The sequence below is a fragment of the Dendrobates tinctorius genome, unplaced genomic scaffold, assembly GCF_039654945.1.
Source record: "Dendrobates tinctorius isolate UK_male_01 unplaced genomic scaffold, ASM3965494v1 ptg000039l, whole genome shotgun sequence".
NCBI lineage: Eukaryota > Metazoa > Chordata > Amphibia > Anura > Dendrobatidae > Dendrobates > Dendrobates tinctorius.
Window position 1 is genome coordinate 32,709,308 of NW_027361707.1, and position 18,302 is coordinate 32,727,609.

The window sequence follows — 18,302 nt, forward strand, 5'->3', positions numbered from 1 at the left end:
CACGCGTTGAGTATCGTCTCCGCGTATACTTTCCCGCACCGAGGGACATATCTGGGACTTTTCCCCAGACTTCTATTTTTGTTTGTTATTTTATGAAGATGAGACAGGGGCAACGCATCCTATTGAAAGGATCCGATTTCCCCAAACCATCAACGGGCGACCACGTGAGAGTGTCGCCTCCACGTATCCTCTCCCGCACCGTGGGACAAATCTGGGCAGGTTCCCAGAATTTTTTTATTTTAGTTTGTTTTTTTCTTTTCTTTATTTTTTCTAAGAAGATGAGACAGGGGCAACGGATCCTATTGAAAGGTTCCGATTTCCCCAAACCATTAACGGGCGACCACGTGAGAGTGTCGCCTCCACGTATCCTCTCCCGCGACGTGGGACACGATGCCAGACTCAGCCCTGTCCACCCCTAAGTATTGAAACCATGGGCTTGCACAGAGGCACAAGACTAGTCTGTGCGGCCCCCACTGCTCCACCAACGCTAGACGGAGGTGCTGCAAGGCGGCGGACGGTCCCTCTCCTCGGCTGAAGCTGGACGGAGTTAGGGTGCCTGCACCGTCCTGGATCCCCCACCACCCCTCTCCTCCCCGGTATACCTGGTGGAGTCGTCAGAGATCGCAAATCACCGGCCGTGTGCGTGGGGCTCTTGGGCAGAGAGATGCGGACACAGCAGCGGTGTGCTGGGAGCGTGCAGCAAATCTTTCCCGGTGCTTCTTCCTGCAGGTAAGCTGGCGCCCGTCGCCACCTCCGACCACTCCTGTTGCAGAGCCTGGCGCCTCCGGCAGTCACGCTGCTGCGGCGTTTACGGCTGCGCCGCTGCGGCGTCCTCAGCCGCATCCGCGGGCGGATGCTGTAAAATTGAGCCCGCGGCTTTGGCCGGAGCTAGGCCGCGGCGGAAGTCCCGCCTCTGTCGGGATGTCACTTCCGGCGGCCCGCCCCTTGAAGCCGGGCAGGCACCGAATTAATTGAGGCCCCGGCTTCAGGGTGGGATAGCCCGCAGGAGGTAGGGTGGTCGGCCTGCCCCAGAGAGGTGTGCAGGAGCGGTGGCGTGGAGGACGCAGGAGCGGGTAAGGCGCAGCTGAGCTGCAGGTGCACGCAAGGGGTGCCCTCCTGCCCCCCCCTCCGTTCCCTCTCTGGGGAAAAAAGAGAGAGAAAAAACGCCTTGCTCATGCAATATGGCCAGGGAGGGTAAAGCGCATTACGCTGCATGCATCTCCTGTAGAAAAGCTTGGCGGCTGATAAGCAGCCTGAGCCAGGGCCAGGACCCAAATGGAAGACCTAAGCCCAAACGTGCCCAGGAGCCCCCCTCCGGTAGCTGAGTCCAGAGAACCAAATCCACCGGAAGGCTATCACTATGGCGTCGCTTACAAAGGCGATCGACTCTCTTCATGCCCGGAGAAGGGTCCTCCATCTCGCGAGAACCCTCGGCCTGCAGGGGCCGCTCTCATGCCAGACAGATGCCAAAGGAACTCACCTACACGAGGTCTTTCCGGGTTGCCCGGTGCCTCGGCATCTGGGAGTTCAGCATCACGCTCTCTGTCACCTATGTTCGGGAGCAGGCAGAGTGTGCATTGGGACTCAGACGCCCCGCCGGACCTGGATATCCGGGGCTGTCAGTAGCAATAGACAGCCTCATTGGAGCCGTCAAGCAAACCTTGGGGGTAGAGAATGAAGTTACCCTGGCCTTGAGCCATAAAGTAGCCTTTAGACAGGCCAGGCGTCCGCACGGAGTCTTTGGCACTCACCCAGAGTTTGAAGGCATTGGGCAGCGCCACTGAGAACGCCCAGATAGGCGCTTTTCGGGTCAGGAGACTATGGAGGCAAGATATCCATTTGCCCCTGAACTCTGTAGAAAAAAAAAAAAAAAGAAAAAAAGGAGATCGACGGAATCACCAGTGGTGGATCCACCAGTATCTCGTCTGGCCTCGAGGTCCATTAAGAATCCCTCTGATAGGCTCATTGAGAGCTTGGCTCGATTAGTGTGTTTGAAGCTTCAGCGCTCGCCCCCTCCTTTGCGCAACAGGGAGAGCCAAGGCCATGATGTCATGGTCTGAGTAAGTGAATAAGGCTTTACGAGATAGAGACCTGCCTGCGGAGGTGTTAGAGGTCACAAATCAGATTCCTATGGCCAGAGACTACTTGATCAATGCCTCCTTGGATGCAGCCAATTTTGCAGCATCGGCAGCCGCTAACGCGGTAGCCATTAGGAGACCCCCTTTTGTTAAGGGCTTGGCGAGAGGATTCTATTTCCAAGAGGTCTCTGACTTCCGTACCCTATCAAGGGCCTGTTCTGGGAAAGATATGGATCAGCGCATTTCTGACGCGGCAGGAGGAAAGAGCAGCTTCCTTCCACATCAGAAGATCAGGCAACCTTTTTTCCTAGTTTCCGACATAGTTTCGGGTCTTTCGCAACTCCGGGGGGACGGCGGCAGCCAGTTTGGCCGGTCCAAGTCGCCCCAGCCAAAACAGGGAGCGACAGGTCTCATGTAGACCCAATCCAGTGGAGGGTTCCACGCCCGCCAGGTCGAGAGGTGCCAGGAACCCCCAGTCAAATGACTCGGGGAGCATTATGGGCGACATCAACAGGGCAGGCGGGCACCTGCTCTTATTTCGTCATTCTGGGTCGAGTTAGCACATGACTTATGGGGGACGAAACTGGTGTCTACGGGTACGACTTACAGTTTGAGGAACCCCCAAGACTGTTTTTTGGTCTGCCCGACTTCCCAAGGTAAAGTCCAGGGCAGGGACGTTGCGGGGGGCCGTCAGGTCACTCCAGGACGACAGGTCATTATTCCATACCAGAGCTCGAGAGGGCTCAGAAGTTTTATTCCAATCTCTTCACAGTCCCCGAAAGGGACGGGACAGTCATGACGATTTTGAACCTGAGGCTCCTGAACAAGTTCATCAGGATCACACAGTTCAGGATGGAATAGCTTCGTTCGGTTATATCAGGCATGGTGCAGAGAGAATACATAGCCTAAGTCGGTTTTTAGGATGCCTACCTGCATTTTTTCTTTTGCTCCTCTGCATCAAAAGGTTCTTCGGGGCGCCATTTTTAGTTTGCGGCGCTGCCCTTCGGGCTAGCCGCCACCCTGGAGGGTTCACAAAACTAGATGTAGGCGTGAGGGCCATCTTACACTCTCGGGGAATAGTCGTCTTGCATACTTAGACGACCTCTTGGTGAAGGGTCCCTCTTTTTTGAGCATGCAAGGAGAATGTCAGCATTACGCTAAAATACGCTATTCCGCTTAGGATGGTTGGTCAACAGGGAAACGTCATCCCTTGTCCCAACCCACAGGATTTTCTTCCTAGGAATGATCTTCGATACCTCTCGAGGGTTGGTGAGTCTCCCTCAAGACAGAGCCGTACCGCCCCAGCAGGGAGTCCGGAAGCTCCAGCAGCCAGTTCCTCGCTCCATTCGTTTTGGGATGTGGATGCTGGGGAAGATGGTGGCAGCAAGGGAAGCGATTCCGTTTGCCCAGTTTTCTTCTTCACCCGCTACAGCAGGCTCTCTTGTTAGATTGGGATAAGAATCCATTTGCCCTCGATCAGCGGTGCCAGCTATCCTCTCAGATCAGATAGTCACTGGAGTGGTGGACGGTCAGATCTTCGCTTCTTCAGGGTAAACCTTTTCCCCCAGAGCACTGGCTAGTGGTCACGACAGATGCCAGCCTCCTGGGCCTGGGGAGCAGTGTTTCATCGCCACACGACTCAGGGCCAATGGTCGTGACAGGAGGCACGCCTCCAGGTCAACTTGTTGGAGATACGTATAGTCCGGCGGACACTGCAGTAGTTTCGGCACTTCCTAGCCGAACCACCCGTTTGGATTCAGTCAGTCAATGCCACGGCAGTGGCTTACGTAAATCATCAAGGGGGCACGCGCAGCAGGACAACCATGCGTGAGACGGGACACGTCCGGCAGTGAGCCGAGAACATCCAGCGGTATTTTCGGCGGGCCACATCCCAGGGGTAGAGAATTGGGCAGTCTACTTCCTCAGCCGACAGGAGGTCGTGGCTGGGGAGGGGTCCCGGCATCCCGAGGTTGTTCAGCATATTTGCAACGATGGGGGACACCAGATGTAGATCGGATGGCGTCCAAAATGAACGCCAAGGTGCCCGTGTTCGTTGCTCAGGCACGGGTCCCACGAGTGTTCGGGGTGGAGGCGTTGGTTCTACCAGGGGACCAGTTTCGCCTCTCCATACCTGTTTCCTCCGTTGCCATCGCTTCCAGGAGTGATCAGAAAGATCAAGGTAGAAGGGGTACCAGTAGAGCTGCTGGCACCAGATGGGCCCTGACGGGCATGCTATGCAGATCCGATACAGCGGCTCACCGACATCCAGTGGCGATTGCCGCAGCGTGCGGATCGGCTGTCCCAAGGACTGATCTGCCACCCGAACTCGGGGGGGGGGCCCTGGGTTACATGGCATGGCCGTGGAATCTTGGATTCTAGCTCAAGCGGGGTTTTTCACCACGAGGTGGGCGCTACAATGGTTAGCGCCAGGAAGCATACCTCGGCGAGAGTCTATCGTTACTCCTGATAGTTCTTTACTTAGGGTCGAGAGCATGGTCTTTCGCCCTGGACATTCTCTATTCCTGACATCTTGGCCTCTCTCCAGTCGGGCCTAGATGCAGGATTAGCCCGAGCTCTCTTAGAAGTCGGATATCGGCATTGTCCTTCCTATTCCAGTGTAGAATGGCTACTAATATGCAGGTAAAGGCTTTCATCCAGGGATGCTCTCATCTAGTACCTCCCTATAAGGCGCCAAGGGTCACCAGGGACCTTCTCCTAGTCCTGAGTGTTCTGCAGGAAGCTCCCTTTGAGCCGCTACAGGTCTTTCCTTTACCATTTCGTTCGTGTAAGGGGGTATTTTTGGTGGCCGTCACCTCAGTTAGGCGATTGTCGGAATTGGCGCTGTCGTGCAGAGCACCGTTCCTCGCTTTCCGCAAGATAAGGTGGTGCTTAGGTCAGCTCCCCCCTTTTCTTCCGAAGAAGTGTCCTCATTCCACATCAAGGAGGATATTGTCTTGCGCTCGTCCTGTCCGGTATCAGTGCATCGCGTGGAAGAAGCTCTGCACGCGTTAGACCTGGTAGGAGCTCTCCGGAGGTACGTGTCAAGGACAGCACCCTTGCGCCAGACGGATGCGCCGTTCGTGCTCCCTGAAGGGCCCAGGAAGGGACTCTGTTGTGAGTTCATTTTCCCCTCCGTCACTGAGGCCTGGTGAACTCCCTATTCTAGTGAAGGAAGGTAGTGAGCCTGATTAACAGGCACCTGGGACTAATGAAGACGATTGGCTGAGTGGAGTCACTGACTGGATTTAAGGCAGCCTACGCCCTTTCTGCCCTGCGGGTGATTTCTCTGTGGACTCTGGGACACCAGTCTGATTCCTGCTCTCCTAAAGCTAAGTTTTCTGTATTGCCTTTTTGCATCTAAGATTTGTTTTTGTTTTGCTGGCTTTTTGATTCTGCCACTCCCTGCTGCAGTGTGCAGTGTTCCTTGAGCTCTGTCTTCTGAAAGTACCTGAGTGCTGATTTAGTTTTGAAGCTTAGTTGCTTCAGGGCCATTTTTATATCAGCTTGTTGGCTTTTATCTCTGATAGGGTTTTGGCAGATTGCAGACAGCAGCCTTCCTATCCGTTCCTATCTAGGTAGTTTTTGGGCCCCGTCTTTGCTCAGCCTGTCTTTCTGTCTGTGTAAGTGTTTTCATCTTGCTTCACCGTCATTATATGTGGGGGGCTGCCTATTGCTTTGGGGTCTGCTCTGGGGCAGTTAGATTTCCCCTTTCCTTCTTTAGGCCTCCTATGTATCTCTCCGGCTGTGATCGAGGGGTCTAGATCATCGTAGGAACCCCCCACGGCTACTGCTAGTTGTGTTGATAGGTTCAGGGGTCTGCAATCTGATAGTTGCCAACTTCTCTGGTTTTCAGGACTTAGCTAGCATTTCTGTTTTTGCCTCCTACGGTGACTCAATCATAACAGGACTCGCTGCCTCAAAAATCGACCATGGCCAGAGGGATCCGTTTAACTATTCAAGAGGCCTATCGCATCAGAGGGGCGCTGGTTCCATCAGGGATCAAAGCGCATTTTACTCAGGCAGTGGGCGCCTCCTGGGCGCTTCGGCATCAGGCTTCGGCGGAGCAGGTATGCAAAGCAGCAACCTGGTCCAGCCTGTACACGTTTACTAAATATTACATTGTCCATACTGAGGCTTCGGGGGATGCGAGCCTGGGTAGAAGGATTCTCCAAGCAGCGGTAACGCACCTTTAAACAAGGGATGCATGGAGCTTGGATAGGTGAGTTAATCTCCCACCCAGGGACTGCTTTAGGACGTCCCACAGTACCTGTGTCCCCCAATGAGACGAAGGAGAAACATAGATTTTTGTGAGTACTCACCGTAAAATCCTTTTCTCTGAGATGCTCATTGGGGGACACAGCACCCACCCTGTTAGCCTGTTGGCTCTTGTTTATTTGATTAATGTGTATGTTGTGGTGAATGTCAGGGTGGTCCTTTGCCAGACATATTGTTTACTGTATTAAGGCTAATGGTTATTGCTCTCCTACTGCTTTTGCACTAAACTGGTTTCCGCCCGCAATCAGGGCGAGGGTGTATGCGGCGGGGGAGGAGCTAACCTTGTGTTGTATTGCCTAGTGTCAGCCTCCAGATGGCAGTAGCATACACCCACAGTACCTGTGTCCCCCAATGAGCGTCTCGGAGAAAAGGATTTTACGGTGAGTACTCACAAAAATCCATGTTTTTGTGCCAAATTTCAGTAGCTGCTCCCCCTAGTGTTAACAAGTGGAAATGCCAAACTTTTTAAAATTATTTTTCATATTTTACAAAATTAAAAACATGATAATATTTTTTAAGAAAATGTAAACATTAATTCTTCACATTTTTTTCAATTGCTGAAAAAAAAATTTTTGGATGGCACCTTCCCTTTAAGGAATGAAAAAAGCAAAAGTTGTTTGACTCAAAGTCAATAATTGAGAAGTATTCATGCCAAAAAAGTGGCAAAAATGCGGATGATATGATAGTTTGTGTATCGATAGTATAGATATATGTCATAGTATACTTGTCCAGAGGAAACATTTAATTGTGTTGCAAACATTTGGCAAATGAGGTTTAAAGGGAACCTGTCACCCCCCCTGGGCGTTTTTAACTAAATGTGCCACCTTCAGCAGCACTAAGGCTGCATTCTGTGAAGGTGGCTCTTCCGTTTCTGACCCCCAGTAACGCTGAAATATTAACTTTTATAAATAGGTCCTTATACCTGTAATGGGTCCCATAGGTATGGTGTGTCCCCCTGAAGCAGCTGCCTCCCCACCGCCAATCATGTCTCTGTAGCGTCTGGGCACCGCCTCCCATAGCCGTCCATCATGCCCCTGTGCTACCGTCTGGGCCCCGCCTCCCATTGCTGTCCATCATGCCCCTGCTCTGCCGTCTGTGCCCCGCCTCCTTCTGTCTCCTATGCCGGCACCTGCTCTGTGAAAACAGTTCTCGGGCATGTGCAGTGCACGCTGCCCGTGAACTGACATCAGGCGATCACGCCTGCGTGTTGTGGAGGCCCCAGATCCTGCCCCGCAGTGTGAATACATCATAACACACACACTGCGGGGCAGGATCTGGGGCTTCCACAACACGCAGGCGTGATCGCCTGATGTCAGTTCATGGGCAGCGCGCACTGCGCATGCCCGAGAACTGTTATCACAGAGCAGGCGCCGGCATAGGAGACAGAAGGAGGCGGGGAACAGAAGCAGAGCTAAGGGCCTTAGTGATGGACATCTATGGGAGGCGAAGCCCAGATGGCAGCACAGCGCCATGATGGACAACTATGGGAGGCGGGGCCCAGACGCTACAGAGACATAATTGACGGTGGGGAGACGGCTGCTTCAGGGGGACACACCATACCTATGGGACGCATTACAGGTATGAGGACCTACTTATAAAAGTTAATATTTCGCCGTTACTGGGGGTCAGAAACGGAAGAGCCACCTTCACAGAATGCAGACTTAGTGCTGCTGAAGGTGGCTCTTTTAGTTAAAAACGCCCAGGGGAGGTGACAGGTTCCCTTTAATGTAGATAAATGTAGAGTAATGCACCTGGGACGGAGCAATCCTATTGCTGCATACACATTAAATGGGAGAATACTTGGGACTACAGAACAGGAGAAGGACTTGGGTGTTCAGGTTACAAGTAAGCTGAGCAGCAGTACTCAATGTCAATCAGCAGCCACAAAAGCAAAGATTTTAGGATGTATGAAAAGAGAGAAAATCCCACAATCCCAATGAATTTTTAATTTATAAATCACTTGTGAGGCCACATCTAGAATATAGGGTCCAGTTTTGGGCTCCACATTTAAAAAAGGACGTTCAGAAGTTAGATCAGTTCAAAGGTGGGCAACTAGATTATTACAAGGGATGGAAGGCCTCTCATCTGATGAGAGGTTGGAAAAGTTTGGCTTGTTTTGCTTAGAAAAAAGACGCCTCAAAGGAGATCTCATATATATGTATAAATATATGTGTGGTCAGTAGAGAGGACTGGCGCATGTCTAATTCCTTCCAAGGACCATACTAAGGACCAGGGGGCACTCATTTCTGGTGGAAGAAAGGTGATTCCAGCAGCTAAACAGGAAAGGCTTCTTTACAGTAAGAGCAGTCAAACTGTGGAATGCCCGACCACAAGAGGTAGTAATGGCCGACACCATAACAGCTTTTAAAAAAGAGCTGGAAGATTTCCTTGATACACATAACATTGTGGGTTATAGGTATTTTAGTGACAAATGTACAGTTGGTCGAGAGAGGGAGAACTTGAGGGACAGAGGTCATTTTTGAACCTGTGTAACTGTCTCTTCTTCTTCTCTTCAGCTGATTGAGAATGTCAGAGACTCACATGTAGATGAAGCTGTGGAAGATGCTGGGACTGCTATACGAGGACAGCGCAGTGAGTACAGTCCTGGGGCTCAAATCGGGAATGCTTGGCTCTGGGTGGACATTCCTTCTTTGGATCCTGATCTCTGTAACTATTCATGAGAGCTTGTGCAGGAACGGTAACGGGCAGAGCGCTGGAGACCTGCTTCATGTTTAATGTTCTGTACTTTATTCTAACCTGTCATGGAATGTAAATACACAAAATCCACACAATTTGATCTCGCTCAGTGTTTAATCTACTGGAATATATTATGGTTGACAGGGGATGGCTGAGCCAGGGGGCAGAGGGGTAAATGCCCCCCAGGGCTATCCCTCCAGCAACAGTTTCTGGCCACTCACCAGTCTACAGCTTTAGTAGACAGCCGCTGGCACTGACCCAGCCGTCCCACACTGCATGCCATGTGCGCAAGTCTGCTGATCACTCTGCGTTTCTTCCATCTGCTGGAGAGGAGCTTAAGAGATGAAGTCAGCAGAGCGCGAGTGCCAGGGGCAGGAGGCCTCTCACATGGCCATATCCTGTGTCTGTGTGCATGCAAATTCCCTCTTCCAAGAGGAACAGGACTTGAACTCTGTAGCGCCACCTGTTGGAAGCGGCAATCCTACAAGTCACTATTGTAGGATTACTGCTTTCTCCAGGTGGCGCTATAGAGTTCAAGCCCTCTTCCTCTCTGAAGAGACAGTTTGTATATTAAATTTCCCAAAGGTGTATTGCATGGCAAATAAGCCTCCTTACCTTGGCATGCCAGAGCTGGTATGTCACTGTCCACAAGGAGAAATGTTACCTCTTAAGTGTCTTTCTGCAGTCACTCTATTCAGTGTGATGATTTATTGCACCATCTTGACCCTTCACACAGATCAGGTCACTCTTGTCAGTGCTGTCATATCCTCCAGTGTCCTTCCGATCTGTATGGAAGATTAGTCTGCAGCAATAAGTCACAGTGCGGCTCGGAGAGAGGGACTGCAAACAGCAGTCAGCACCCGGCACTGACTGATCCTCAGTCCTTCGGCTGTCTCTGCCCACAGGCTGGATGTGGCCATGCTTCGTCTAGGTTCTCCTTACAGTGTTTGTCCCCAGCTATGGATTCCACTTTAAAGCATATAGCTGTCATATATGGAGGTCCCTCGCTTGACCTTCTCATTGAGATGGCTCAGCTGTGCATGTTCTGTAGGGAAAATCCAGTCTCTGCTTCTTTCAGGTCGTGGCCATGTCAGCTGCTGTTTAATAAAGCCTGTGGCCTAGTAGACCATTTTGATTTCCCTACAGCGCCCCTACAGGATAAATAAAGTATAAGAACCCAACTATGATAAGTAGGTTGCATTTTGTGAAGAACCTCACATTTTTCCTCCTCCTATAATACAAGAGAAGTTCTTCGGTTCCAATTTTTGGAGAAATTTGGCAGCCAAGTGCAAATAATTTTCTTCAGCGTGTGTTTAATGGCGGGGACGTTGTCAGCATTTTAATTTCACAACCGCATTTGAATAATTTCCAAACCAAATAGTTTTTTTTTTTTCCCCTCATTGTTTCAGAAATAGAACTTTTACAATTGTCTTGAAATAATCGATTGAGTAAAACCAGACTACGGGGTCTAACCCAAATGACCTGTTTTAGGTTTGCCGCCATTAAACGTCTCCAGTGCGAAGTCTAGCTCTGCTGAATCTTCCATGAGAGAACGGCTGCGAGAAAAACTGAAAGCTGGAAGGGTGAGGAGAAGTCTGTGCTTTCCAGGTTTTCAATGTGACTTTTATTTTTTTTTTTGTTCTGCAGATGTCATCAGTTAGAAAAAAAAAATATTATAATTCATGTTAAGATCATACATGATAGATGGAAGGAATTCAAAACTGCAATGAGTGTGCAAATAAAGTGCGACTCCAACTTTACACTTAAAAAAATTATAAAAAATTAAATGGTAAATACCGCCTCCCCCCAAAAAAATGTAATAAAAAAGACTAGAATGTCACATCGACTACAAAATGGTAATTTAAAGCCTATAGCTCGTACTGAAAAAAAACCCCAGCCCTTATACAATCCTATTGACTGAAAAATAACAAACTTCTAGTGGCTATGAGGCAAGGAGGAAAAATTTAAAATGAAGAGAGACCCCACCGGGACGCCGTTGCATAAAGCTAGAGCCGGTTCGGACCACCATTTGCGTACAGTGTAGAAACTTTTGGTTGGCAGGAACCTTTTGTCAAGTATATCCCTAAAGAACTTTGTTATAGTCAGTCTTACATGGAAGTTTTCCCCAAGGCATGCAGATCTATATTTAAAGGGGTTGTCCAGCCTTGGGCTACAATTCTGCTGTCACTCTGTGCTCCAGAGGCGGGCACATGACCTCATTCATGCAATTTGCATACAAGCGATCTCATGCCGACTAGATGTGTCCAGCCTCACTGAATGTGATTTGAATGAGGGCGTACACGTCTAGTCGGAATGTGGCCGGAACTATGCAAATCACATACACTCCAGGCGCCGACTCTGGAGAATCATACAGTGACTGTAGACTTGTAGCCGGACAACCCCTTTTAACAAGTAATTTTTCAACGTCATGCTCTTCCACTAGGGGTGCTGTTCTATTGCAGCATCACTGATATTAGAAAATAAATCCTATTTTAGTTAGAAATCTGCACTTGCATTTCATAGGCTACATCAACCCTGAGTATAACGTGACTTTAAAATGACCTTCTTCTCCTGCAATCCGTTTGTATATCCACTGTTTTCCTCTGATCATCCCAGACCAGATGAGACTCGGGTGCAGCCAAGTAACTTACATACTTAGGTAATTGAGCAGATAAACTCTGGTTTATTTCATCCCTCACGTGCGATATGTATCGCTGTATGATGGGAAGAGACGCTGTCAGGGCTGATTATCTGGTCCCAGCGGAGTGTAAGCACCAGAGGCTCAGGAGACCTGGAGCGGTGATTCTAGTACAGACGGCCGACGCTCAGCGTTTCCTGCATTAATGTTGAGATTTTATGATTCAGTCTAAAGCAGAGAGTCTACTCCAGCCAGAGTCGCCCTCCGTCTCCCCACGAAGCCTTACTAGATCGAGACTTTCGGACACAGATGCGAAGTTTGATGACAAGGTGAGTCCTGCGGATCAGGGATCTTCGCTTCTAAGAGGTAAAATCAATTAGTAAAAAATAATAAAAAAAATGTATTATGCTTCACTAGTTTTATGTATCTATACTAGATAGACTTTTGGGTATCTTTTCCCCAAATACAATGCTGTGTAGACAGTGTAGTCACATGAACAGGCCCAAACGGCAATACCTCATATGGCCTGTGGCATGAGTGGCGCTATTTCTGGAAGGAAGCAGCCATCATTTTCTTTATACAGCCTCGTTAAAGGATTGTTTGTCGGTTGATAACATGACCTCCACATTGTGGATTGTTATAACACTTAGCCTCATCCTTTGCGGATTATTAATTACTGGGATGCCTCGGCTATGTATGGCAAATTGTGCATCTTGTATGTTTGTCAGCAGGACGTCATCCCTCTTCAGAAAGCAAAGGATGTGGAGGCTCAGCTGTCTTCAAGAGTGAGATTTCGAGATGCTGTGAGGACGGTTGAGAAAAAGTCCCACGTAAGTCCCACTGTTAGGATCCATCCGTTTATTATGGAACACTTTTTCTTAGAGGGGTAAAGTCTCTTCTGGATTCTCATCTCTGGGCCAAAGTAGAGAACGATTACAGAGAGCGCCTCTCGCTCTGGAGGACCGGTCCTGTCCTGCACTATGTGTAATGCCTAACGCTTCCTGTGATGGCGCTGCAGAAAAATTGCTGCCAGAAATCTCACAGATTACAGCTGATCACAGGGCGATACTGAGTGATTTGCTTAGTGACACTGTCGTCCATATATGAAGTACGGATTGGCCAAAGTGGAAAACGCCTTTAAAGAGCAACTAAACATTTTATTTATTTTTTTATAATTTTGTCCGGCATGAAAAGTTATGAAGCTTTGTGAATCACTTTATTAGCAGATTTGTCTTCATCCCTGTAAAAAAAAAAAAAAAAAAAATGCATTCAAATGGCTTCCAAACCCCTGCTTTTCTCCGATTTTAGATGCCTGATTTCAGCTTCATTGATATCAGATCGTACTGATGATGGCGGTCATGGGTCAGTACTAGTGATGAACAAATGTGCTCGGATAAGGTGTTTTCTGAGAATCTTGAGCATGCTCGAAAAAAAATATAATCAAGTTGCCCCATCTGGATAATTCGAGGCCGATAGATAGCTACAACACCTACAGGGATTTCCTGTTTGTTAGGCAATCCCTACATGTGTTGCGGCTGTCTAACAGTCATGAGACATGCATCCGCAGAGACTCAAACAATTTTTTTCGAACACTCCCAGGATTCTCGGATAACGCTTTTATAAGAGCACGTTCACTCATCACTAGTCAGCACTCGAATCAGCTTATCCCCAGGGTTAGTGAGAAACAGGTGCTGCGCTAATCCATCACTGCCATCATCTGTACTCCAAATGAATACGTTCTGATATCAATGTAGGTGAAGGCAGGAAAGTGGACTGGTAAAAAGATGGGGTTTGGAAACCACTTATATGTAGGTTCTTAACAAGCATTAAGATAAATGCTGTAGATAAAGTGATGGCCAAAGTTTCATAACTCTGGACAAAACTATTAAAATAAATCAAAGGGAATCTGTCAGCAGGAGTTCATACCCCAAACTATTAATATGTGGATGTAGCTCTTTCATAGACAAGTTCAGCAATCCCTTTACATGGCCAGTCTGTTAATCCATTTCTACAATATCAATGATTAAATTGATATGCAAATGAGACTGAAGAGCTATTTGTAGATCTGAAGACTCTGTCACTCCAGCTCTATTCCCTGCCCAGTGCCACTTCAATTAGTCAATTAAGAGTATTGGCCTCCATTCTGTCTTATGGCGAGGTGCTGGGTGATAATGGGACAGATGGCCCTAAGTTCATGTAGTAAAAATTCACCGCACACTCTAACTTTGAAGTGATGCAAGAAAATAATGTTTAATATAATTGATGAGAACAAAATCATAATAACGGTAAAGCGCAGTAAAAATTGCTAGAGCGACTATAAAATGTAGAAATTGGGATGGGCACACACACTTGCAATGGTAATGTGCAAGGTGAGCTGTATAGTCCTCAAGATCAGGGAGATGTGGCTAGATGCTTTAAGATGCATTCAAGGCAGCGCTCCTGCGCTTTGCCTGGCCTCCTGCTATATCCACTTTTCAGTACTCCAGTTATGTTTTTGTTTTTTTTTTTTTTTTTTCAGGCCTCTAATGGATTTCCCACTGCTGAAGAATCCTTCAACTTCTTTACATTAGACTTTCATCCAGAACCAGAAGAACCTAAGGAGCAAGACCAAAAGAAATCAGGAGAAGTCCTCAGAAAAGAGGACATTGGGGATTCTAGTTCAAGGGTTGAACACGACCAAGCAGAGGAGGGGGAAGAAGGATTGGTGGGTGCATAAAGAGGCATTTTCTGAAGCTATTCTGCTACATGTGTTGAATTTATATAATGTATTGTCTTTCTATCCTAAAAGTGTATCAACATGTATCGCAAGATGGATTGGTTATTTTGGAAGGCTCACAAGTTCCTCTGCCGTGAAATAGTGGTGTGATACCTAATAGGGTTTGTGGTCAATGGACCTTCTGCACTCCTCTACTGTTAAACTATTGGCTATATAAAAAAAAAAAATATGATCCTATATTTGATTTACGTTTTTACAGCAGATGGCAGCTTTGTTTTATTTTCTATGATAAAACAAAATTGTTACCAATACTTACAGAATGGTAGACATCTAGGATCTGGTTAAAAAAAAACAACTTCTATTTAAAGTCATCTTTAGCTGTCAAGTAGTGATAAGTGAACCACTGGAAGTTCTGGTCTGGCGGATTCGGCCAAACAGTTAAAAAAAAAAAAAAAATCATCCGTTGTTTGCCATGCAGTCATCTGCATGATAGCGTGAGCCAGCCACTGTGACTGGCGGTAAAAAGTTTACTGCCGGTCACAGAGGCGTTGACTGATGAGAGAGAACTACTCTCATCAGCCTACGCCTGCTGCTGCTGAAAACAGCGAGAGCTGTGAATATTTATCAGCTGGCACCTGTGCTAAAAATAAATTAGAAAAAAATGACATGAGGTCTTTCTATTTTTGATAACGAGCATGGCAAAACTGAAAGCTGCTGGATGCAACTTTCAGCTGTCAGCTTTTATCATGGTGGGTTATCAAATAATTTAAAACAGTGTGGGGTCCCCTACATTTTTGACAACCAGCCAAGCTAAAGCAGACACCTGGGGGCTGGTTAAGGGGCCATGTATATTGCTCCCTCCCACAGCTGCCTCAGAAAAGGCGCATCTATTAGATGCGCTAATTTTGGAGCTTTGCCCAGCTCTTCCCTCTTGCCCTGTGGTGGTGGCAAGTGAAGTTCATATTTGTGGGGTTGGTATCACCATTGTATTTTCAGGAGATATCAAGCCCAGCAGTTAGTAATGGAGAGGCGTCTACAGGACCCCTCTCCATTACTAACCCCATAGTCATATTGTCAGTAACATACATTCAGAATAAAGTCCTTTATTTGAAATAAAAATACACATATCCCATTACCAGCCGGAGAATACCAGCTCCCTGTTGAAAAAATATATTAAATTCCATATCTTTTGGGGAGACAACCACTATTGCCTTCAGTACAGATTCCCCTTTCGAGTTGTCAGTCACCCATTTCTAGAGTCCAGGATGGCATGTCCACCAAGCTATGTGTATGTTTGATTTTTTTTTTTTATTTTATTTTGAATGGGGTGAAAGGGGGTGATTTGAACTTTAATATTTGTTTTATTTTTTGTAATATTTTTAAAAACGTTTTTTTTTTTTTTACATTTGGAATGCAACTACAGCGGTCTCCTGCTGACACCAGGTTGTCATGTCAACCCATCGGTGACCCGCGGTCATGTGACACGGGCGCCGATGGGAGGAGGTAATGATGCGCTTCCTGTGCGTGCATGTTACGTGACGCTGTCAGAGTTTGATAGCAGCATTTAACATGTCAACAGCCGTGGGTGAATCGCGATTCCACCCGCGCCTGTTAGGGGCACATGTCAGCTGATCAGATCAACTATCATATGCCGGAAAAGGTGCAGGCTCATCGCCAGAGCCCGAACCAAACGGGGGGGAGGCATCCAATGATGGACTCGTCATTGGACGTTAATTGGAAGGAGAGAGAGTAGAAAAACAGACCCTAATTAATTGAGGTATATAAATTATGTCACTCCTTACCTGATAAGAGCAGAGTACTGTTAGCGTTTAGGTTAGAATTAGCAGGACAGTTGGCTATGTGAAGGTATTGCACAGACTTTACAGTAAAATAATTGTAGGACATATTTAATGAAGGCTATTTAGAATATTGCTTGAATTTGTGTTAGGGAAGAAAATGGCTAAAGTATCCATTACCTTTTAATAAGTTGTTCAAATATAGGCAACTACTTTTCATTTTACCCTTTCAAGAGATTTTAGGAGAGGTTCTGCGCAGAATAATCTGATCTCAACAGTGATCTCAACAATGAGCTTCAGATCTCAAAATTTTGAAGAACAGATAAAAGCCACTAAATCAGTTATTATGGAATTTTATTGTGTGCCAATAAATATTAGGATCAAGTACTCTAAACCCACAGATTTAGAGGTAGATGGTCTCCTAACATTGGCTAAGTAGCTGCCAAATTCTTTGTTTTTTCACGAGATGAGCCACTGTTCGGGATTGCAGGGACACCGACCAGCAGACCCTCCTTAATTCGCTTAGGTCTGAAGCACCCTTGAATTTAAAATTAGATTTCCTTAAACCCTTTTGTACAGTTAGACCTTTAATAGTAATTACTGATTCAATTTTGTAGAACATACGATCATTTAAGTGATTAAAAGACTATGAAAGGCATGAATACATCATAGTGTGTCAACAGAATAATGCAATTATGTGCTAGGTAGATAATTTCTCCTGTGTTGCCGAGCTCCTTAAATTAAATCATAAGTTCCTTTATTGTTCTGACAAAGTGACATTGTTACAGGGAGAAGAGGAGTCTTTGGTTCCTGAAGATGACCTGTTTCTCATTGACCAGACGGCACGTGACTTCATAGAGCTGACGGCTGCTGAATATGAAGGATATCACAGCCGGTTGCTGAAAGAGCGTGACATTTTTTTCTCCCCAAGCTTTCGACAAGGTGACAAGCCCACTTACAGTACATAACATGATGGTTTTCATTTAAAATAGAAGCTGCTTTAAATCTATACAAAGAGATGAACTCATTTTGCCTATTTGGGAAATCTGAGTTAATGGAAAAAACTGCTCATGTTCCCCCTTGATGACACGTTTAATATTACAGTGTATTCTAATGTGTATTGTAATATGCGTTATTGATGATAGTGTTGTGTTCTGCCCTATAGGAGGGAGAGTTGGGGATAATGTTTGGGACTAGCCAAGAGGAGAGAGGCTAAGGTTAAGGGACAGAGACCGTTTCCTGTCAGGACGGTAGATAGGGCCTTGCATGCTGTCAAAGCAGACCTATGGTCTGAGTACTGAGTAGATCTGCACGACGTGGGGGTCCCTGACTTGAGTGGAGAAAGAGGTAATGTATGGCATTGTCGTGATTAAAGAGAGAGAGGGAAAGTGAGAAGTGACTGAAGGATGGAGTGATGTACTAGAGACAGGTCTTGGGACTGGGCTCCTAGTAACAAGGCCCCGAGTTTATAACTCAGAGAGTACTGGAAATATTGGCAAACTAGTTTCCTTAAGAAGGAAGAGGACGGGTTGAGAATAGGACTCTCACTGGACTGTAGTACCGTGCTGGGTCATGGTGAAGATATAGAACTGAGTAAGACAGAACAGAGTTTCCCTAATTGAACTTTATAACTCCTGGTCAGCCGAAGTCATTGCGGCCTGCAAGGGTGAAGTGTCTCCATAGCACAAGTCCACACACCCAGCCAGGATCCCCACCTTCATGTAAGGTGCTGGGGCATGAGCGACGAGTACCTCGCTCACTGTTAACACCCCGCGCCATGTTACATTTTGGCACTTTTTCGTTGATATTGTCGAGATTTATGTCCAAACCTCCCACAAAACGGGATTCGGGTTTATGCGCTGACGGGGCTATGGACTATAGCTGTGCAGACAGCGAACGTGTGCTCCATCGTGTATCATTTTTGGGCGTTTACGACTACTGGAGGCAGACACTCAGATGTAGTAGACTGTGTGTGGAATCTGTCTCCGGTAGGCGTACAGGCCTGAAAATGACAAAGCACATGTTTGCACACTCTGCACCATTATAGTCTATGGCCAAATCGGCACATACACCCAAATCCCGTTTTGATGGAGGTTTGGATT

The 18,302-nt window shown here is 47.2% G+C and overlaps 1 protein-coding gene across 2 annotated transcripts in view; it reads left to right on the top strand.

The window, feature by feature from the left end:
• Positions 1-18,302, top strand: part of CC2D2A (coiled-coil and C2 domain containing 2A) — a 177,837-nt gene that overhangs the window by 27,333 nt on the left and 132,202 nt on the right. The window contains exons 3-8 of one of the 2 annotated variants that reach the window (XM_073574599.1): positions 8,870-8,945; positions 10,542-10,633; positions 11,916-12,017; positions 12,417-12,518; positions 14,207-14,392; positions 16,989-17,142. In XM_073574599.1, coding sequence (XP_073430700.1) covers positions 8,870-8,945; positions 10,542-10,633; positions 11,916-12,017; positions 12,417-12,518; positions 14,207-14,392; positions 16,989-17,142 — 712 coding nt within the window. The remainder of the gene's footprint in view (positions 1-8,869; positions 8,946-10,541; positions 10,634-11,915; positions 12,018-12,416; positions 12,519-14,206; positions 14,393-16,988; positions 17,143-18,302) is intronic. The other variant, XM_073574600.1, reaches the window with a different exon arrangement.